The sequence below is a fragment of the Narcine bancroftii genome, chromosome 4 (assembly GCF_036971445.1).
Source record: "Narcine bancroftii isolate sNarBan1 chromosome 4, sNarBan1.hap1, whole genome shotgun sequence".
Classification (NCBI taxonomy): domain Eukaryota; kingdom Metazoa; phylum Chordata; class Chondrichthyes; order Torpediniformes; family Narcinidae; genus Narcine; species Narcine bancroftii.
In genome coordinates this window covers 292,527,634-292,544,950 of record NC_091472.1, presented here as the reverse complement: position 1 = coordinate 292,544,950, position 17,317 = coordinate 292,527,634, and the positions used below count along the sequence as shown (strand labels likewise).

Genomic DNA, 17,317 nt, shown 5'->3' with positions numbered 1-17,317 from the left:
AATAGCCCTCAGATGGCAGAACTTGTGGCCCCCATCTTGACAGCTCATTGATGTCAAAAACTTTCTCTGTTGCTTTCTGGTAGTGGTACAAAGGACTAGACTGATATTTCAAATAATACTACAGTATCTGAGCATATATATTCAATTAAGAACATGCAAGTCCAGACCCACAATAATGTGATACACACTTAAGTACATTCTGATAAGGCATAGCAAGCTATCAAGTATGTCAAAATGCTACACTAAAGCATTTGAAGGTCAATAGTTCATGAGGCAACTCACCACTGTGTACTTGCGGGTGATCAGAAAGTAATGTAAACGCTGACCTTGCTAATTATATCAAAACAGTAACAGGCCCTTTTAGTCCACAAGTCTATGCTGTCCTAAATACATCCATGTGACCAATTAACCCACTAATCACAAACTTCTTTGGAACGTGGGAGGGAACAGGAGAACTTCGAGTAAACCTACATGGACACAGGGAGGGACAGTGGTGTATTTGAACCTAGATCACTGGAGTTGTAATTGCATTGTGGTAACAGATATGCAAACTGAGCTGGCAACTGAAAGTAATAAAATGGATTACAATAAGAACAAGGAAGTCAAAAATATAGACTACTGTAATTCTAAACATGAAAAGACTGATAAATAAATAATAATAATAATAAATAAGCAATAATGGAGATCAAGAAACTGATATGAAGGAGTTTGCTGGTTGTTAATAAGTCATGTATCTGTATGCAACTGGCCTTTTGGCTTATTATTTCCAAAGACACTGCTGTGATGTGGAGGTCAAATGGATTAGTATCTGACCTCCAGCAGGCTGTGGCTCTGTATTGCAATATACAGATATGGAAGACAAATACATGTTAAAAACACGGATGAGTTGGGCCAAAGGGCCCGTTCCGTGCTGTTCGGCTCTATGAAAAGCAAAGTAGGGAGGGAGAGGTTCTCTTCAGAATGACTGCGTGGCACAACATAGCCTAATACCAACAAATCATTTCTCTAGCAGCTGTGCAGGTAATCAGGAAAGTGGCAGTCATTGTTGGGTAGAGATTGGAGAGTGACATTTGGTAAGTATATGTGAGGGCAGAAGGCACCACTACTTTTGGAAGAGTGTTCAGGGACGTGGATAAAGAACTTTCTTTTTTCCCTCTGGGTAGAAATAAAAATTAATTTGACGACCTCAGAGGGTGCTAACTAATTCTGAACTTGGCATAGGAAAGCAAGAAGAAGAAAAAAAAAATCAGACAGAGAAAGCATCTGACATTCTTTGGGAGGGGAAAATCACTGAAATCCACCGTTGTCCTTGACTTACTCCAGACTATTGCACAGTCAGGAATAGACAAGTTCAGCTCAAGTGAGGCTGCACGTTCATGGAGTGCCCTGAACAACACACGGCAATCAGGTAAGGGCTTCATTTTTTTTAGGGAGGTGCTGTCCAGTGAGTGAGGAACTCAGGGAGGGCAACAGGATAGTGGTTCCTCAAGGGAGGGAGGTGCAAATGCCATCACGGTGCTGGGTCGCTGGAGCACAGTGCATTCCTCCCTTTCTCTCCACTTCCTTGCTTTTCCCCCTTCCCTGTGGTCTCTGCTCTTCCCTCTCCCCACTCAGTCCCTGTTCTCCACTCCTCCCTCCCCAGTCAATATTTCTCCTTTCCCCATTTCTCTCCCGTTTCCCGCTCCCTCCCTGGACCCTGCTTCCCTACCCACCCCCCTCGGCCCCTGGGCGCAGTGCTGGCCTCATGTAAAATTTTGGGCAAATCAACCCCTCTGCCCCCACTTAACCGAAGAGCCCCCATATGGTTATGGTGCTGGGTGGATTCAACGCTTGCAGCAATTATTAGTGAAGAAGTTTCAACCATCAGATTACACACTTTGCACCATCATGTCTCAATGCCTAAAATGGGGGGGGGAAAATATATTTTATAGCAAGTTACAGAGTCTGTGAATATTGGCTATTGGGGATGCTAAGACTAATTTTGTAACATTTAGAGCTGTATAACATCTGAAAAAAGACAAAACATTCATTTTTCCATCTCATTGTATATTGTTTTAGGGTGGTGCATAAATCTTGCATTGAAAATGATGCTTATCCCTTCTAATTGATCAACCTAAGAAAATATTGAATGAAAACGAGACTGCTTATCTCTTGTCAACTGGTTTATGTTGCATTAGCTTTGGTTCAGTTGGTCTGGGTTGAAATCTGGAATAGGAAAAAAAATCTGTGCTGATCCCAGAACCTGAAACCAAGGGGTGCTGCACAATTAGAATACAAACAGAAGACTTAAAATGTTTTCAAGGAGGTGGGAAGAGTCCTGGAATATTTACCCCTTGATCAACATTACAATGACTGTCATCACATTTTTGCTATGTAAACTAAGAACGACAGTCACCACATTTCAAAAGTACTCTAATGGCTGCAAGACAGTTTGGAATATATTATAGATATGTTTCTCACACGCTTTTTTTTAAATAAACAATCCTCCAGAAAACCAAACAAGATGGAGGTGAATTATTAAACACTATACTGCATCCCAAGAAATAGATCTCTCACCTCAAGACAGCCTTCATCATTTCCTTCTTGTTCTACTTTTCCTGCTTTCTTACAGATGCTCCACATTTTTTCCTCACAGTCTTCAACTTTCCACTGGCTATTCTATTAGAATTAAGGAATACAATTCATGTAACAAAAAGTATTGTGCAACCAGAGCAGAAGACTTGATCTCTAACAATCTAATTGCAAACATTCTGTTCCACTCCATTCACTATGCTTGCTGCGATTCATGAAAGAAAAATATTTGTGTGTGCCCATTTAAAATAAAGTGGTTGAATTCACTCATTCATGTAAAGTTTAAATCATTTAAAACATCCATATTCAGCATTGTTTTGTGACAATGGATGTTCCAGTCATAAAACAATGCTGAGTGCAGATTAAATTATCCAGTCATATCGTCAACTATGTCATATTAATAAAGAGAAAGTCTAGATTTTTATCCTCTTATGACAGAGGATAAAAATCCAGCTTTGTTTCAATCTGTAAAGAATATGAAAAGTGACACAAATAATTTTTGGAATGAAGTAATACACTATAAAATGCAAAGTTACTGGTTCCAAAAATCAACAGCCTTGTAAAATGTATAAACTGTTCCCATTTCAAGGGCACAAGTAGTCAGATAAGATTTAGAATTCTTACAGTAAAATTATTTTTAACTTTTTTTATTATTATTTTTTTATTTTTTTTAATTAATTTTTAACTCTTATAGTTGGCAAAGAATAACAAAATGTTTTTAAATGTGCATCTTAAAGTTAAACACAAGAACATGCTATCCTGGACATTAAAATGTACCTCCAAATCCAACAAGGATTGAATGAAAAAGAAAAATTCAGACCTTAATCCATTCTAAGTATTTGTAATCTATTTGCATAACTCTAGTCTTATTAATTTTCTCAAAATGATGTTCATCAAGGATCAGGGCTGGGACCTTTGTGATAACCTGGATTAAAATGTAGGTGGTCTAATTAGTAAGATTTGCAGATGATACAAACATTGAAGTTGCGGGTAGTGAGGGTGGTAATCCAGCAGGATATGGATCAGTTGGAAATTTGGGCAGAGAAATGGCAGATAGAGTTTAATCCTGACAAGTGTGAGATGTTTTAGAACAATGTTTTTAGAAACCAATGAGATATTAGTAAATATATTTACAATATTCTGCAACGACACACATTGTTCTGTCAGGTAATCTGGAATGTTTGGTTCATTCCGATGCCAGCAAGTGAATGTTACAGGAGACCCTTCTGACCATGTAAATACAGCTGGTGTTCTACTGTTGGTGAGTCCAGTCCAAACCCCTGACACAGTTTCTGCAGAGAGAAATATTAATTAGTTCAGAATAAACACAAGAATCAGGTTATTGTGATATAACTAGCATTTTTCCTTCATTCTTCATCTGCATGAAAACAGGTCAAATGATAACAATGTTCAGTTGTCCAGGAAACCTCTGCAGCAGAACATTATTTGCAGAACTATCTTAACAGCTTGCTAACTACTGTATTTCATTTACTAAAAACTCTCTCCCATCAGAATCTTAGTTAACATAAACTGTTGCCTAGTTACAAAAGCAAACTTCAAAACTGATTCACATTGAGGTGAAGAAATGAGTGTGCTTCATGTTTGGTGTTCTCTCCCATGGAAGTGGTCTGGCCTGTTCAGTATTTCCAGCATGCTCTTCAAAGGAGCCCAACCAAAGCTTTAATTTGAGTTTAAATTACATAGCCTTTTTTTTTGCATCCTTTATTTTTAGAAACCAACGTTACAGAGATTTTTATATGCAGTATTCCTAAAGAGACCACAGTAAGATAGAGCTTTGTTTGATTGAAATACTCCATGCCTACTATCATATTGGTTATGTGCTACATTAGTTGACTGATCATAAAAAAAATGTATGTGAAATCATTGACAGGACTCAGTTAATAGGTCCAGGGTCCCCAGACTATTCTCTTGAATGAAAAAGATATTCAGTAGAATCATGTTGGCAGCTCACCCATCTAACTGAAACAATTGACTAACTAAGATTTCTAATGCTGAGGTTAAGACATCTCCAACCTCCAACCCCAAGAAAAGATTTTAAATATAATTGTGGGGCAAGGTTAGAAAAGGAAGAACCAGCATTTGGGTCTTGAGGTATGTTGCCTGATCAAATATAAAAATTGGATCATCATAAATAATCAATCATATTGAGCAGAAATTGGACTTCCATGACAGAAGCTGGAATATTGTGAAGGATTAGGGAATGGAAGAAGAGGAAAATGTTTGAGGCAAGCAATGATACGATCAACATTTAGGGATTAGTAAAGTACAGCAAGGTTATACTCAAGAACCATTAGCTCTAAGAGAGGGTTATATTGCTTGAAGCAAAACAGCATAAAACCATTTGAAATAGAAGAAATACAGGAGATATTAAAAACACAACCGAACAATAAAACACCGGGAGAGGATGGACTCCCAATAGAATTCTATAAAACATTCAAAGACTTTTTAATTCCTCCTCTCCTGGAAGTAATGAACCAGATTGAAAAAACACAAAACATACCAGATTCATGCAAAACAGCAATAATTACAGTAATACCAAAAACAGGGAAAGATCCACTAACACCAACATCGTATAGACCAATATCTCTACTTAACACAGATTATAAGATAATAGCTAAACTATTAGCAAACAAATTGGCTGACTGTGTACCAAAAATAGTAAAACTAGACCAAACTGGATTTATTAAAAAAAGACGAACAATGGACAATATCTGTAAATTCATTAACTTAATCCATGCAGTACAAGGAAACAAAACTCCAACAGTAGCGGTTGCTTTAGATGCAGAGAAAGCCTTTGACAGAGTAGAATGGAATTATTTATTCAAAGTACCAGAGAAATATATTAATTGGATTAAAGCATTATATAAGGGACCATTGGCGAAAGTGACAGTAAATGGATATATATCAAAACAATTTAAATTAAGCAGATCAACAAGGCAGGGATGTCCACTATCTCCCTCACTGTTTGTGCTAGCAGAACTGATAAGAACAGAAAATAAAATACGAGGGTTAAAAATAAAAGAGAAGGAATATAAAATCAGTCTATTTGCAGATGATGTTATAATATACTTAACAGAACCAGAAATATCAATAAAAGAATTACATAAGAAATTGAAGGAATATGGAGAAGTATCGGGGTACAAGATGTAAGGTAAAAACATCATGAGATGGGACCGGAGAAGGAGTCACCCAGTACTAAGGAGTAACAGAATGCAGATGTGACCTTGTACACTCAAGATAAGCTTGGCACTTCTCTCCCCCTCTCTCTCTTCTCCCCCCTCCTCTCTCTTCTCCCCCCCTCCTCTCTCTTCTCCCCCCCTCCTCTCTCTTCTCCCCCCCTCCTCTCTCACCCACTCCCCCTCCCAATCCCAATCTGTGCCGGTGCTGCCCTGAAATCCCCAGGTTGGGCAGGGCAGAGAAATACAATTTGGTTTTAATTTTGTGCCCACAATTCCAGCTCCGCATCAAATGGGATCCTGTTTTATCCTCTCTCCCTCCTGGAGAATCAAAAATCACGCCTCCCTGGGAGCCACCGAAAATTTGGGGGACAGTAAATGGAGAAAAAATTGAATTTATGATTGACACAGGGGCAGCAGTTACGACCGTGATTAAACAGCCCCCAGGGAGCACATATTCGGGCAAAACATTATCTACAATAGGATTCTTCGGGATAAGGGAAACACAGCCCTATACAGATAACATCGACATGACATTTGGACGACAAAGGGTTAGAGCACCTGTCCTGGTTGTGCCAAGTTGCCCCATTAATTTATTGGCAAGGGACATTCTTACTAAACTGGGAATAACTATACAATGTTCTGAGAAGGGCCTTCGGTTAACATACCCGGGGGAAACACACCAGAAAGGGAAGGACAGTTTATAGTAATGACTCCAACCAATGCTTCAGAAGACTCTGTGGAGGTTATTATTATCTGGAGTCGACTACTGTATGATGAACCAGGCCCGGGGTTGATTAAACAGTTTTTTGAGTGGAGGGCCAGTATTCCTCAGTATGGGGATTACCAATATCCACTGGATCCTATGCATGTAACATTAAACTATACCATCCACCCGGACCAGGAGTATGAGGAGAGGTGGGACTCTCTAAAAGAAGGGAAGACAGAAATGATACATTGTCCATTTATCTTTGTGGGTAAGGAGGGAATAGCTGCTATGGTTGTCATGACAGAAGAACAAATGGAGTGGTTCTGCTTAGGAGTAGAAAGTGTGCCACATGTAACCTTGGGAATTGCCAAAGATCACCACGCCCGACAGTTGGGTCCGATGGTGAAGGAAGCGATGGGGTGTGAATACTGGCAGACAGAAATCCTGGGATATTCCATCTCGGAGGGAGGGAAATTTATCAGACTGAATATTGAAGCATGGGACCGGGTAGTGAATGAGAAAGTAGAAAGAGACCGACCCATAAAAGGAGAAAATATTGATCACGGGGACTCAGACAAATATCTTTCTGATCTGAGTCCACAAATGTGGACAATGCCGATGGCCCTATGGGCATTCCTGTTGATGGGTTGCCAAACAAGCCAACAGAGTAGTTTGGATCCATGCGGGGCCAAAGTTATTCTGAAGATAGATAAAGACAAGGTTAGCACCTTCCAGTTCGATCTATGCTGCACCTATCTCTAATAACACAGGGCCAGATGGGTCACTCACAAAGGGGCTGACAAAACTTAAGGCATTGGCGAAGGAATTAAAAGCCCAATCTGGAGTCTCTAACCCTGTTTTGTCCTGGTTACATGGAGTGTTTGGGAAATGGGGCACAATGTTGGGACAACTTTTCCTAGGATTGTTCATTTCTGTATCCATTTTTATCACTTGTGGCTGTTGTTGTATTCCATGCATTCGAACGCTGGTCATGAGGACCATTGAGAGAGCCTTTGCCAACCACGATGAGCTGCCTCCGAAATATCAAGCTATGCAGGCTGCGGAGCGGGACTATCTCACATCACAGGAGGCGTCAAAAGTTGCTGAGATCGATCTGGAGTCTGATGGAGAATGTGACGGGGAGGAGGGTTTATGAAATAGATTGTAACACAAATATTATAACATTGATTGTAATACAAACATTATAAAATAGATTGTAGAACAAATATTATGAAATAGATTGTAGACCATATGTTAACTTGGGTACTTACTAATATTTGGGGGGGTTAGCTAGTTATTTGCTTGGGGACAAATGGGAATGAAACTTGTAAACGGGCAATGGGATCGGGGAAACGGATGGGGGGTATACGCAAAGGAGGGTTGGGGGGTATACGCAAAGGAGGGTTGGGGGGTATACGCAAAGGAGGGTTGGGGGGTATACGCAAAGGAGGGTTGGGGGGTATACGCAAAGGAGGGTTGGGGGGTATACGCAAAGGAGGGTTGGGGGGTATACGCAAAGGAGGGTTGGGGGGAGCCCTCGCCCACCAGCCGAACAACCCCGTGAACAGAACCTGTTTAGAGCTTGGCAATAGTAGGTGAACTAATGTAACGTGGTGGTAGCGTAGTCAGGGCAAGATTGTCCTCTAAAGAGGACAAAGGAGGGATTGTACGGTAAAAACATCATGAGATGGGACCGGAGAAGGAGTCACCCAGTACTAAGGAGTAACAGAATGCAGATGTGACCTTGTACACTCAAGATAAGCTTGGCAATAACAAGAATGATGTGCAGCAGACTAACAGAGAAGGATAGCAACAGTTTATTCATTGGACAATGTAATGGTATGATCATTTACTAAGCACGTATCCTGAGGTATAAAAAAAACACCACTTGCTGATAACGGCAGAATGCGCCTTCTCCAACTAACACTGTTAGTTGCAAGTGTTACAATCCGGCAATAAAGAACAAAGAACCTTGATTTCGACTCAGTCTGGTGTCTGACTCACTCATTCATGAACAAAGCAGACCTAACAAAGATCAACACAAATAAAAGTGAGGCAATGCCAATAAATAATGCGGATTTCACAAAGTTTAAGGAAGAATCACCATTTAGATGGCAAACACAAGCAATTCGATACCTAGGTATACAACTGAATAATAATCTCGGCCATCTATATAAACTAAATTATCAGCCATTAATGAAAAAATTACAAGATGACTTAGAGCACTGGAAAGACTTACCATTAACACTGACAGGAAGGATAAACTGTATTAAAATGAACATCTTCCCAAGGATACAATACCTATTTCAATCATTACCAATTCACCTAACAGAGAAATTCTTCAAGGAGCTAAAGAAAATAATAAGGAAATTCTTATGGAAAGGGGGAAAACTGAGGATAGCACTAGATAAATTAACAGAATGGTACAAACAAGGAGGCTTACAACTACCAAACTTTAAGAATTATTATAGAGCAGCACAATTAAGATACCTATCAGATTTTAATCAAACAAGGGAAAAACCAGATTGGACCAGATTAGAGCTAGATAAAATGGGGGAGAAGATACCTGAGCATATACTCTATAAGTGGGATGAAAAATTGGTGCAACGTAGGAATTCACCAGTATTACACCATCTGCTCAACATATGGAAGAAGATTCACGTAGAAAGGAATAAAATAAATTATCAACTACCATAATTAATATTGACACAAAATCAACTAATCCCTTTCACAATAAATAACCTTTCCTTCAGAGAATGGGAGAGAAAAGGGATCAAAAGAATAGAAAATTGTTTTTCAGGAATAAATTATTATCTTTTGAACAAATGAAGGACAAATATAATATAACTCACGATACAAGGTTTGCATACCACCAACTGAAAACCTACTTGAAGGTTACCAGGAGGAAGCAATTTTGAATATGTGATTACAGACACAATGATAATTAAAAAATTTATAGCAAACATGTACATCAAACTGCAAGAAAAGGAGAACGAGGAAACAAACTGTAAACCTAAACAAAAATGGGAACAAGATCTAAACAAGATAAAGAATGAAACATGGGAAAAGCTATGCTCCGGAACCATGAGAAATACAATAAACACGAGGTTACGCATGATACAATATAATTGGTTACACAGGCTATACATCACACCCAAAAGTTAAATAAATGGGACCCAACAGTATCAGACAGATGTTTTCGCTGTAAAAAGGAAATGGGAACAACAATACATGCAATTTGGACATGTGAGAAAGTGGAAAAATTTTGGGAAGATCTAAACCAGATATTAAATAAAATCACAAAAAGCAATATACCAAAAAACCCAGAGATCTTCCTTCTAAGTAATATAAGAAATAAAGAATTTGGACTCGATTTGGATGGAGCACAGAAAAGAGTTATTATGATAGCCCTAGATGTAGCAAAAAAATGTATTATGTCAACCTGGAAATTAGAAGACAACTTGAGAATACAACAATGGTACATAGAAATAAATAAATGTATTCCATTAGAAAAAATAACATATAATTTAAGAAATAACATCACAATATTCGAACAAATATGGGAACCATACATGAAATACAATAGAGAAATCCTACCACAGACCTCCACCACCTAAAATGACAGAAGGAGAAGACAACAAAATGAACTGACTCAGTATATAAAAGTAAAAGATAAAAATTTCTTGTTTATTTTATTAAGTGACAACATTGTTTAACGGATTTAATGTATCTTATAGATTGAACTTTGAATAAATGGGAAGGGGGAGAGGGAGGGAGGGAGGGAAGGGAGGGGGGAAAAGGGGAGAAAATGACACTGTAAATATTCAAGAGAAAAATGTCTGTATGTATTTTGGTCAATATGGTTTATTGTGTAAAAAAATTTAAAAAATTTAAAAAAAAAGCAAAAACAGCAGATACTGAAAATCCTGGTCCACCCGCATTAATGCAATGGCCAAGAAAGCACACCAGGGCCTGAGAAAGCCTGAAGAAATCTGGCACGTCACCAGCAAGTGTATAATTGGAAGCATCCCACCAGGATGTAGGAACTACTCTGCCCAAGACCACAAAGGGCTGCAGAGTGTTGTGAACGTGGCTGAGTCCATCATATATACCCCATTTCTTTTAGGTTCAAGAATAGGTTTGATGGGTTCAGAGAATCAAGGCTGGCTACGTTGTCAACACATAGTGGGCTTTATTTACATACAGGGGAATTCACAAAACAGCACACATTCACACAGACTAATGTAACAATATTAATATTTGGGGAGAATTTATAAGATTTATAGTAGGTCACATACATACACACATTTTAAAACAGATCTTATTTGAAAGAAGGTGGGGGTTTTGCAAGACATGAGTCACATGCTCTCTTTGGAGTTTCAGTTGGAAAAGAGAGAGAGTTGACTTAACAGCTCAGTCAATGTCTGGGACACTGACAAGTAACTGAAAAGTGCAATCCAGGGAAAACTGTTTGAAAATGATGAAAGCAAGTTCCAGAGCAGTAGATGGCTGGAAGCGCTATCTGTCTGATGTTTCTCTTGAAATAGAGGAAGGGATGGAACTCTGTGGTAGCTTGAAGAAAGAGGTTACCATCTTGAAGACCCTGATGGGGCAAGTTTCATCAGCAAGATTCTGAGGTGACTAGTGGTGGTACCTCAGTTGTGGAAATCCTGGAACAACATATCTCTCTCTGCAAACCCTACAAGAACCTTCCTGAGCGATAAACATTTACCTTTCAAGCATCAAGCCTGGTGAACTTTATACATGTTAAATTCTATGCACAGTATGGTGATTGCCTGCAACCAGAGAACTTGGAAGAAGGAGAAGTGAGGTTGAACTGTGAACCAACGAACTTTTCTTGAATTTGCACACACATTACATACACATGCACTTAGAATTAGAAAGGGGTAATTTGGGTTACTATAGAATACAGTATAAGAATAGAGTTAAGTTAAAGTTTGATTCTATTTTCATGTTTGAAGTTGATTAAAAATAACTTTTGTTTTGAAAGCCACTTGTCTTGGTGAATGTTTATTGCTGGTAGGTTTTGGGGTCCTTTGGGCTCGTAACACTAACATACACAGCACACAAGCATGGTATACTGAGAAATGAGAGTTTAACTTCTTCAGCACCCACCATCCACAGGCATGGTATACCGTGTAACTAACGAGTACATACACATGAACCTGATCTCCAGTATCGCTGCTGCTCGGGATCTGGAATGGGCCCTTTGAGTCGGCCCTCTAGAGCTGCCCATGGCTTGCAGCCTGGAGTTCACCAATGGTCACAACTAATGAACAAATATATGGCAATAATACACAAATAACGACATATCAGGTGTGAATAAATCACTGTTATACATTCTCAACTCCAAATTAGGGACCCAAGGGTTAATGACACAGTACCAGCAATCGTCTTTCTCTCTAGCATACACAGCCACAGCATACTAACAATCAGTAAATTAATTACTGTACAACTAAAGAGTATATCAAATGAACCTGGTTTCCATTATTGCCCACAGCTCGGGATTCAGGACATTTTGCCTTTGGCCCTTCAGATCTACCCGTGGCCTGCAGCCTGGAGTTCAGTGATGGTCTCCACACAGCAGCTGCAAAGAGAGAGTGGGCAGAGACTGCACGTGCTCAGCTTTTTCAATGCAAGACCTGTCCATGTGAGCTGTGAGGACCAATTATGCTTCAGCCTCACCTGTGGGCAAATCTAACCATTGACTGGTAGGTAAGCTGTCTTCTGACTAGGCTCCAGCCAGAGAGGTGACATGATCCTCTGTAATCCACATTCCCATCAGATTCCAGACAGATGTCATATAATCCTCACAATCCACACACCCACCAGGTTCCAGATCTTCCACAATCCACACTACACCTTCCCCTCCATTGACTTTCATTGTCTTGGAAAAGCAGCCAATGTATTAAAAAACTTATCCCATCCCAGCCACACTCTCTTCATGCTTCTTCCCCACTTTTATGAGACTCCTGAATGAACTTCAAAATAAGAAAAATATGTTGCCTTTACTCCAAACCAACAGACCTCTCTGTAACTCTCTATTTTTGTACTGTGCACTGTGTCACATTTGCTGTATTGAGTTTGAGATGTCTACTGGTCTGCTTGCAAAATCACCTCTATGAGTACAGCCTTGGTACCCAAACTTGAACTTGAAGCTTTGATTAAACATTTTCATACCAATAAAGAGCAGCGGTCAAATGTTGAAGAGACTAAATCCATTAATATTATTTACAATTATGCAGCGAGACTTCACTCTACTACTTTATTTCAATTAAAATCACAAAATGATAAAACATAGGAGGTGGTTATAAACTCATATCACCTTTGTTAACTTTCTTGTGGAGTGGCTCAACTGATTCCACTCCACTCCAAATTTTTCACTCTTTGACCATTTACTGTATATAATTCCAGATTTAAAAATGTAGCTTTAAGTTTGCTTCCATCCCTCTTTCACATCTTGCATCACATGGTGTCCTGTAAAACTTTCAATCTTGCACCAAAAATTTTTCGTTCATATTTCTGATCCAGAAAGTTTATGCTTTTTACTAAAATTGTTCATATTTTTGTATATCTCTCGCTCTGAGCTTATCTGCCTCCCCTCCTCTGAGGAACACACACCCAACTTATACATATTACCAAATACCCTTCATTCCACTAAATATCCTTTGCACCCTCTTTTGAAGCTTTGACATCCTTCTTAAAAATAAATTTAAACTCAATAACTCAATCTGAGGAGAAACTAATATCTAATAATAATTTTTGTGGAACCCCTTTGCTTTTAAATTCAGTCCTTAAATAATGACATTTGTAATAGCACTTGTTTTAATAAAAATATTTATTCAATATACACTCAACTGCATGAATTAGATCAGCAAATGTGTGGTTCTGAACAAATGCAAAAATATTAAATTTGCAATTTATACTGGCACAATCTAGTGCAGCAGGCAAAGGGCTAGGTCTCTGGACAGTTACAACCAACTCACTGCTATTCTAAGATTTTATTATTGGATGAAATGCAACTCCTTTTTAGTTCCTCTGCATCAGAATGAAATATTCCAGGCATCATGTAGGGTGCCTGCCACTGTTTCCTATCTCCCCCACCACCAAAGGATGAAACTTAAAACTCCTTTCTCTCTGTCAAATGAAACCCAAACATAGAAGGTACAACTTGCTTGGATTAGTTTTTGACATTCTATTAACTTCTCTTTGTCTCTGGAATTTCAAATTTAAGACTATGATTTAAAAGTTTATGGTTTATAGTTCATGTTTATGAGCCAATAAATAATCCAATTTAGTTTTATTTGAAGCTTTCAGCATCAATCTGGACTGTAATGGAAGTGAAAGATTGAAATATAGTGATCTCCTTCATTATGTACAGGACTGGAATATTGTTTCAGAAATGAACGTTTTCATAGATAATCTTATTCTGAATTAACCCCCAGTTCTAAAGGTGGTCACCACCATAATCCATGGACTCACAATGCCTTGAGGTTAGCACTGGGCTACCAGCATCTCTTTGTGTGCCCTTACAGGGCAAAGGGAAACTTTTTTTGTGTATTTTGCTTCTGTGACATTAATGAGAAACATGAATCATTATAACCACATAACAATTACAGAATGGAAACAAGCCATCTTGGCCCCTCTAGTCTGCACCAATTTAAGTGAACTCCACTAGTCCCACCTACCTGCTCCATGCCCATCACCCTCCATTCCATGTACTCATTATAAGTTAAGCTCTTAAAAAAAAGTAGGATAAATTACACTGACACGTCCAAACAGGAAATGACACAAAATATGCATTTATAATTTTAATTCAAATTCTAATTTGACAATTGATTTCCAAAATCTTTTCTGAGGAAGAATTGATGGAAGGGAGTTTGTAGAGTGTAACTAGATTTTAAAAAAACAATTTTATACAGTGCTACATGGGAAGTTGGTGCATAAATTAAAAGTATTGGTGGAAATGTGTTAGAATGGATTAAAAGTTGACTATCTCACAGAAAACAACATTGAAATAACTGGGTCCTTTTTAATCTGGGAGGTAACTGATCAGTTCTTGGTTGACCGTTGTTCACAATTTGAATTAATACTTCTTTGGAAGACAGCAATGTCTTCTTTGGAAGGCATCAAGCTGCAAGCTTGCTTATCTGTTCGTTTGACCAGCCTGCTAACTTTTTGTGATTTTTTTTCACTAGTACCCCAAAATCCCTTTGCAGTTCACTGACCTGTAGTCTCTCTTCACTTCGATAATCTGCATTTTGATTTTTTTTTTTAACCGAAGTGCATGACATCACACTTCCGCAAATTAAACAGCATGCAAGGTTTCCAAATTTGCTGATAATACGAAAATAGATGGAAGAGCATGTTGTGATAAGGATACTGTGATTCTCCAATGGTTTGGAGTGAGTGGGAAAATGCTGGCAAATAGAGCTTAATGTGGGAAGTGAGGTTATGCATTTTGGTAAGACAATATCAAAAGACAAATTATTCAAATAGAGAGAGCCGGCAAATCTGGGAAATAAAGGTGTTTGAGTGTAAATTATTATCTATTTATTAGACTTAAACCAGCTCCCCCACTGGTGCAGGGGGTGGCTAAACACCCTGCAGGATGAAAAAGACCTGTCAAATGGTAGACGAACCCTCTGGTTGGGTCAGTGGCCATCCAGCAAACGTGCCGTGAAGCATGGAAAGAGGATCCCTTGCATCGAAGCTTGGTCTGGCAATTCACTGCAATACAAGTTCCCTCAGCCATCTTGGATCCAGGAGGGGATTCTTTTCTGAAGAGCAGGGTACCCTCATATCAAACCCCATAAAATGATTTGAAGGAACTACCATCATCCTATGGGATGGATGGCCAGAAGAATTAGACCTTTTAATAGACGTCACCTGACAAGTAGGTCTAATTAGTAGTTAAGGCAACAAAGTAAGGTGGCTTTGTTCCAATGTACAGGAATGTTGATGAATCTCATCTGGATTGCTAAATACAGGTTTAGTCCCCTTACTTAAAATAAGATAACACAATTTTGGAGGCAGTGCAAAGGCTAATTCCTGGGATTAGAGGATTGTCTTACCAAGACGGAGTACATAGTTTGGGGTGCATTCCTTAGATTTTAGAGAATGAGATGTAACCTTATTCAAACATACAAGATCCTAATAGAGCATGACAGGATACACGTCAGGATGGTATCACTGATGAAAGAGTCTTAAACTCGGGAATTAAACTTTAAAATAAGCAGCCATTTATTGAAAACTGAGGTATGCAGAAATTTCTTCTCGCAGAGAGTGGCAAATCTCTGGAATTCTCTGCACAGAGCTTCATTAGAAGCAATTAAAATAGAGGTGGATAAATATTTGGTAGATCAAAGAATAGATGGAGAAATGGCAAGAAGAGGAGTTGAGCTGAGTTCAGTCATGATCATATTAAATGGTGGGCAAGTTTGGAGAGCCTTATGGACTACTGCAGCTCCACATGTTTTGTGTGCTTATTTTCCTTGGTATAAATTCTGCAATTTTCACTCCAATGGCTTTACGGGAGGGAAAAATTCTCTTCTCCCATCTCATGGCATCGAGTGGATCCTAATTCATTTGGTAAGCAAATGCTGTTCTTCTCAGTAAATCATCCCAAATATATAAAACACAACAATCAAAACAGAATATGTTTCCTTCAAAAAACAGTGTATTCCTACTTTGCTTGCAAGCGAGATTGCAATGTGTTTTGGGGCACTGGACATCCACCTCAGGACTTATAGGGCTACCTTCATTGACAACATAAAAATTATGTGGACAAAATGATATTGTCTTCAAGACCACAAGCTCAGATTGTCAATAATCCAAACAAGGGAGTTTGATCAATGCTTGTTGAAGTTCTACTCCCTTTTCCAGCTTTAACTCTTATCAGCAAAGTGAGGAATACATTTCCAAAATAAATTGGAGAGCAGGCAAGGCATCAACTGCTGTTGAAGTGAGGTCATTAAACTTCTTCCTGTTTTGCAATGAACATTGGCATCAAGCACCGAGTAGCTTGTTCCTTTTACAAAGCATGCACCATGCATTTATGGCCAAGTACCTAACTAGCCCATTTGTCAAAAGTTAGAAGCCAACGTCAAATCAAGGTGCACAACTGCAATTTGGTCATTTTTAATTCAAGAGATTGGTCTCAACTTTAACATCAAACAGCATATAACATTTGTTGTTAAAAACAAAACAACTTATAATAGCTCAAATGAAAGATCTGGGAGATACTTAAATATAAGTATCATTACTGTTAAAAGACATATAGTAAAAGTTCAACGGCTTTGTATGATAAATATGGACTTGGATTCTTGCATCTCTACATCAACCTATACAGCATATTAAAAGTGAAGTTTTATTCCATAAGGGGTGAGATCAGAGGACAGAGGGAGGAAGGCAGTTTTATTAATACATGTTAACACAAAAATGCGATAGAAACTCAGTAAGTCATGCAGCGTTCTTTATGCAGCAAAAATAAAGATACATGAAAAGAACAAAAGTTCATTTGTTGAACTGTGGCAAAGTTACTTCATTTGTCCCAAAAGATACAGAGGTGAAATAAAGATATTTTCTATAATTTTTTTTTTAACATAACCTGACAGAAGCCAATTTAATGGTACATTTCTTCTCCAGCCCTGTAAATATTTTTCTTTCATGTTTTTAAGAAAGTCCACATTAAAGTTACTTTTACTACCCTTTCAGGCTGTGCATTTCATGAACACAATATATTGCTCATGGATTGTTTGCCAATAATTTAGGGAGCGTTTTCTGCGAATGGAAATAGTCGATTCCATTTGAGGTCCCT

General features: G+C 38.5%; 1 protein-coding gene across 7 annotated transcripts in view; it reads right to left on the bottom strand.

Annotated features, from left to right (window-relative positions):
• Window positions 1-17,317, bottom strand: part of pla2r1 (phospholipase A2 receptor 1) — a 113,450-nt gene that overhangs the window by 60,116 nt on the left and 36,017 nt on the right. For all 7 annotated transcript variants that reach the window (XR_011356750.1, XR_011356751.1, XM_069935395.1 and 4 more), the window contains exons 8-9: window positions 3,706-3,863; window positions 2,557-2,658 (exon numbers count right to left, since the gene is read on the bottom strand). Coding sequence is in view for 5 of the 7 variants with exons in the window: in XM_069935395.1 (XP_069791496.1) it covers window positions 2,557-2,658; window positions 3,706-3,863 (260 nt within the window). In the remaining 2 variants the exon portion in view is untranslated. The remainder of the gene's footprint in view (window positions 1-2,556; window positions 2,659-3,705; window positions 3,864-17,317) is intronic.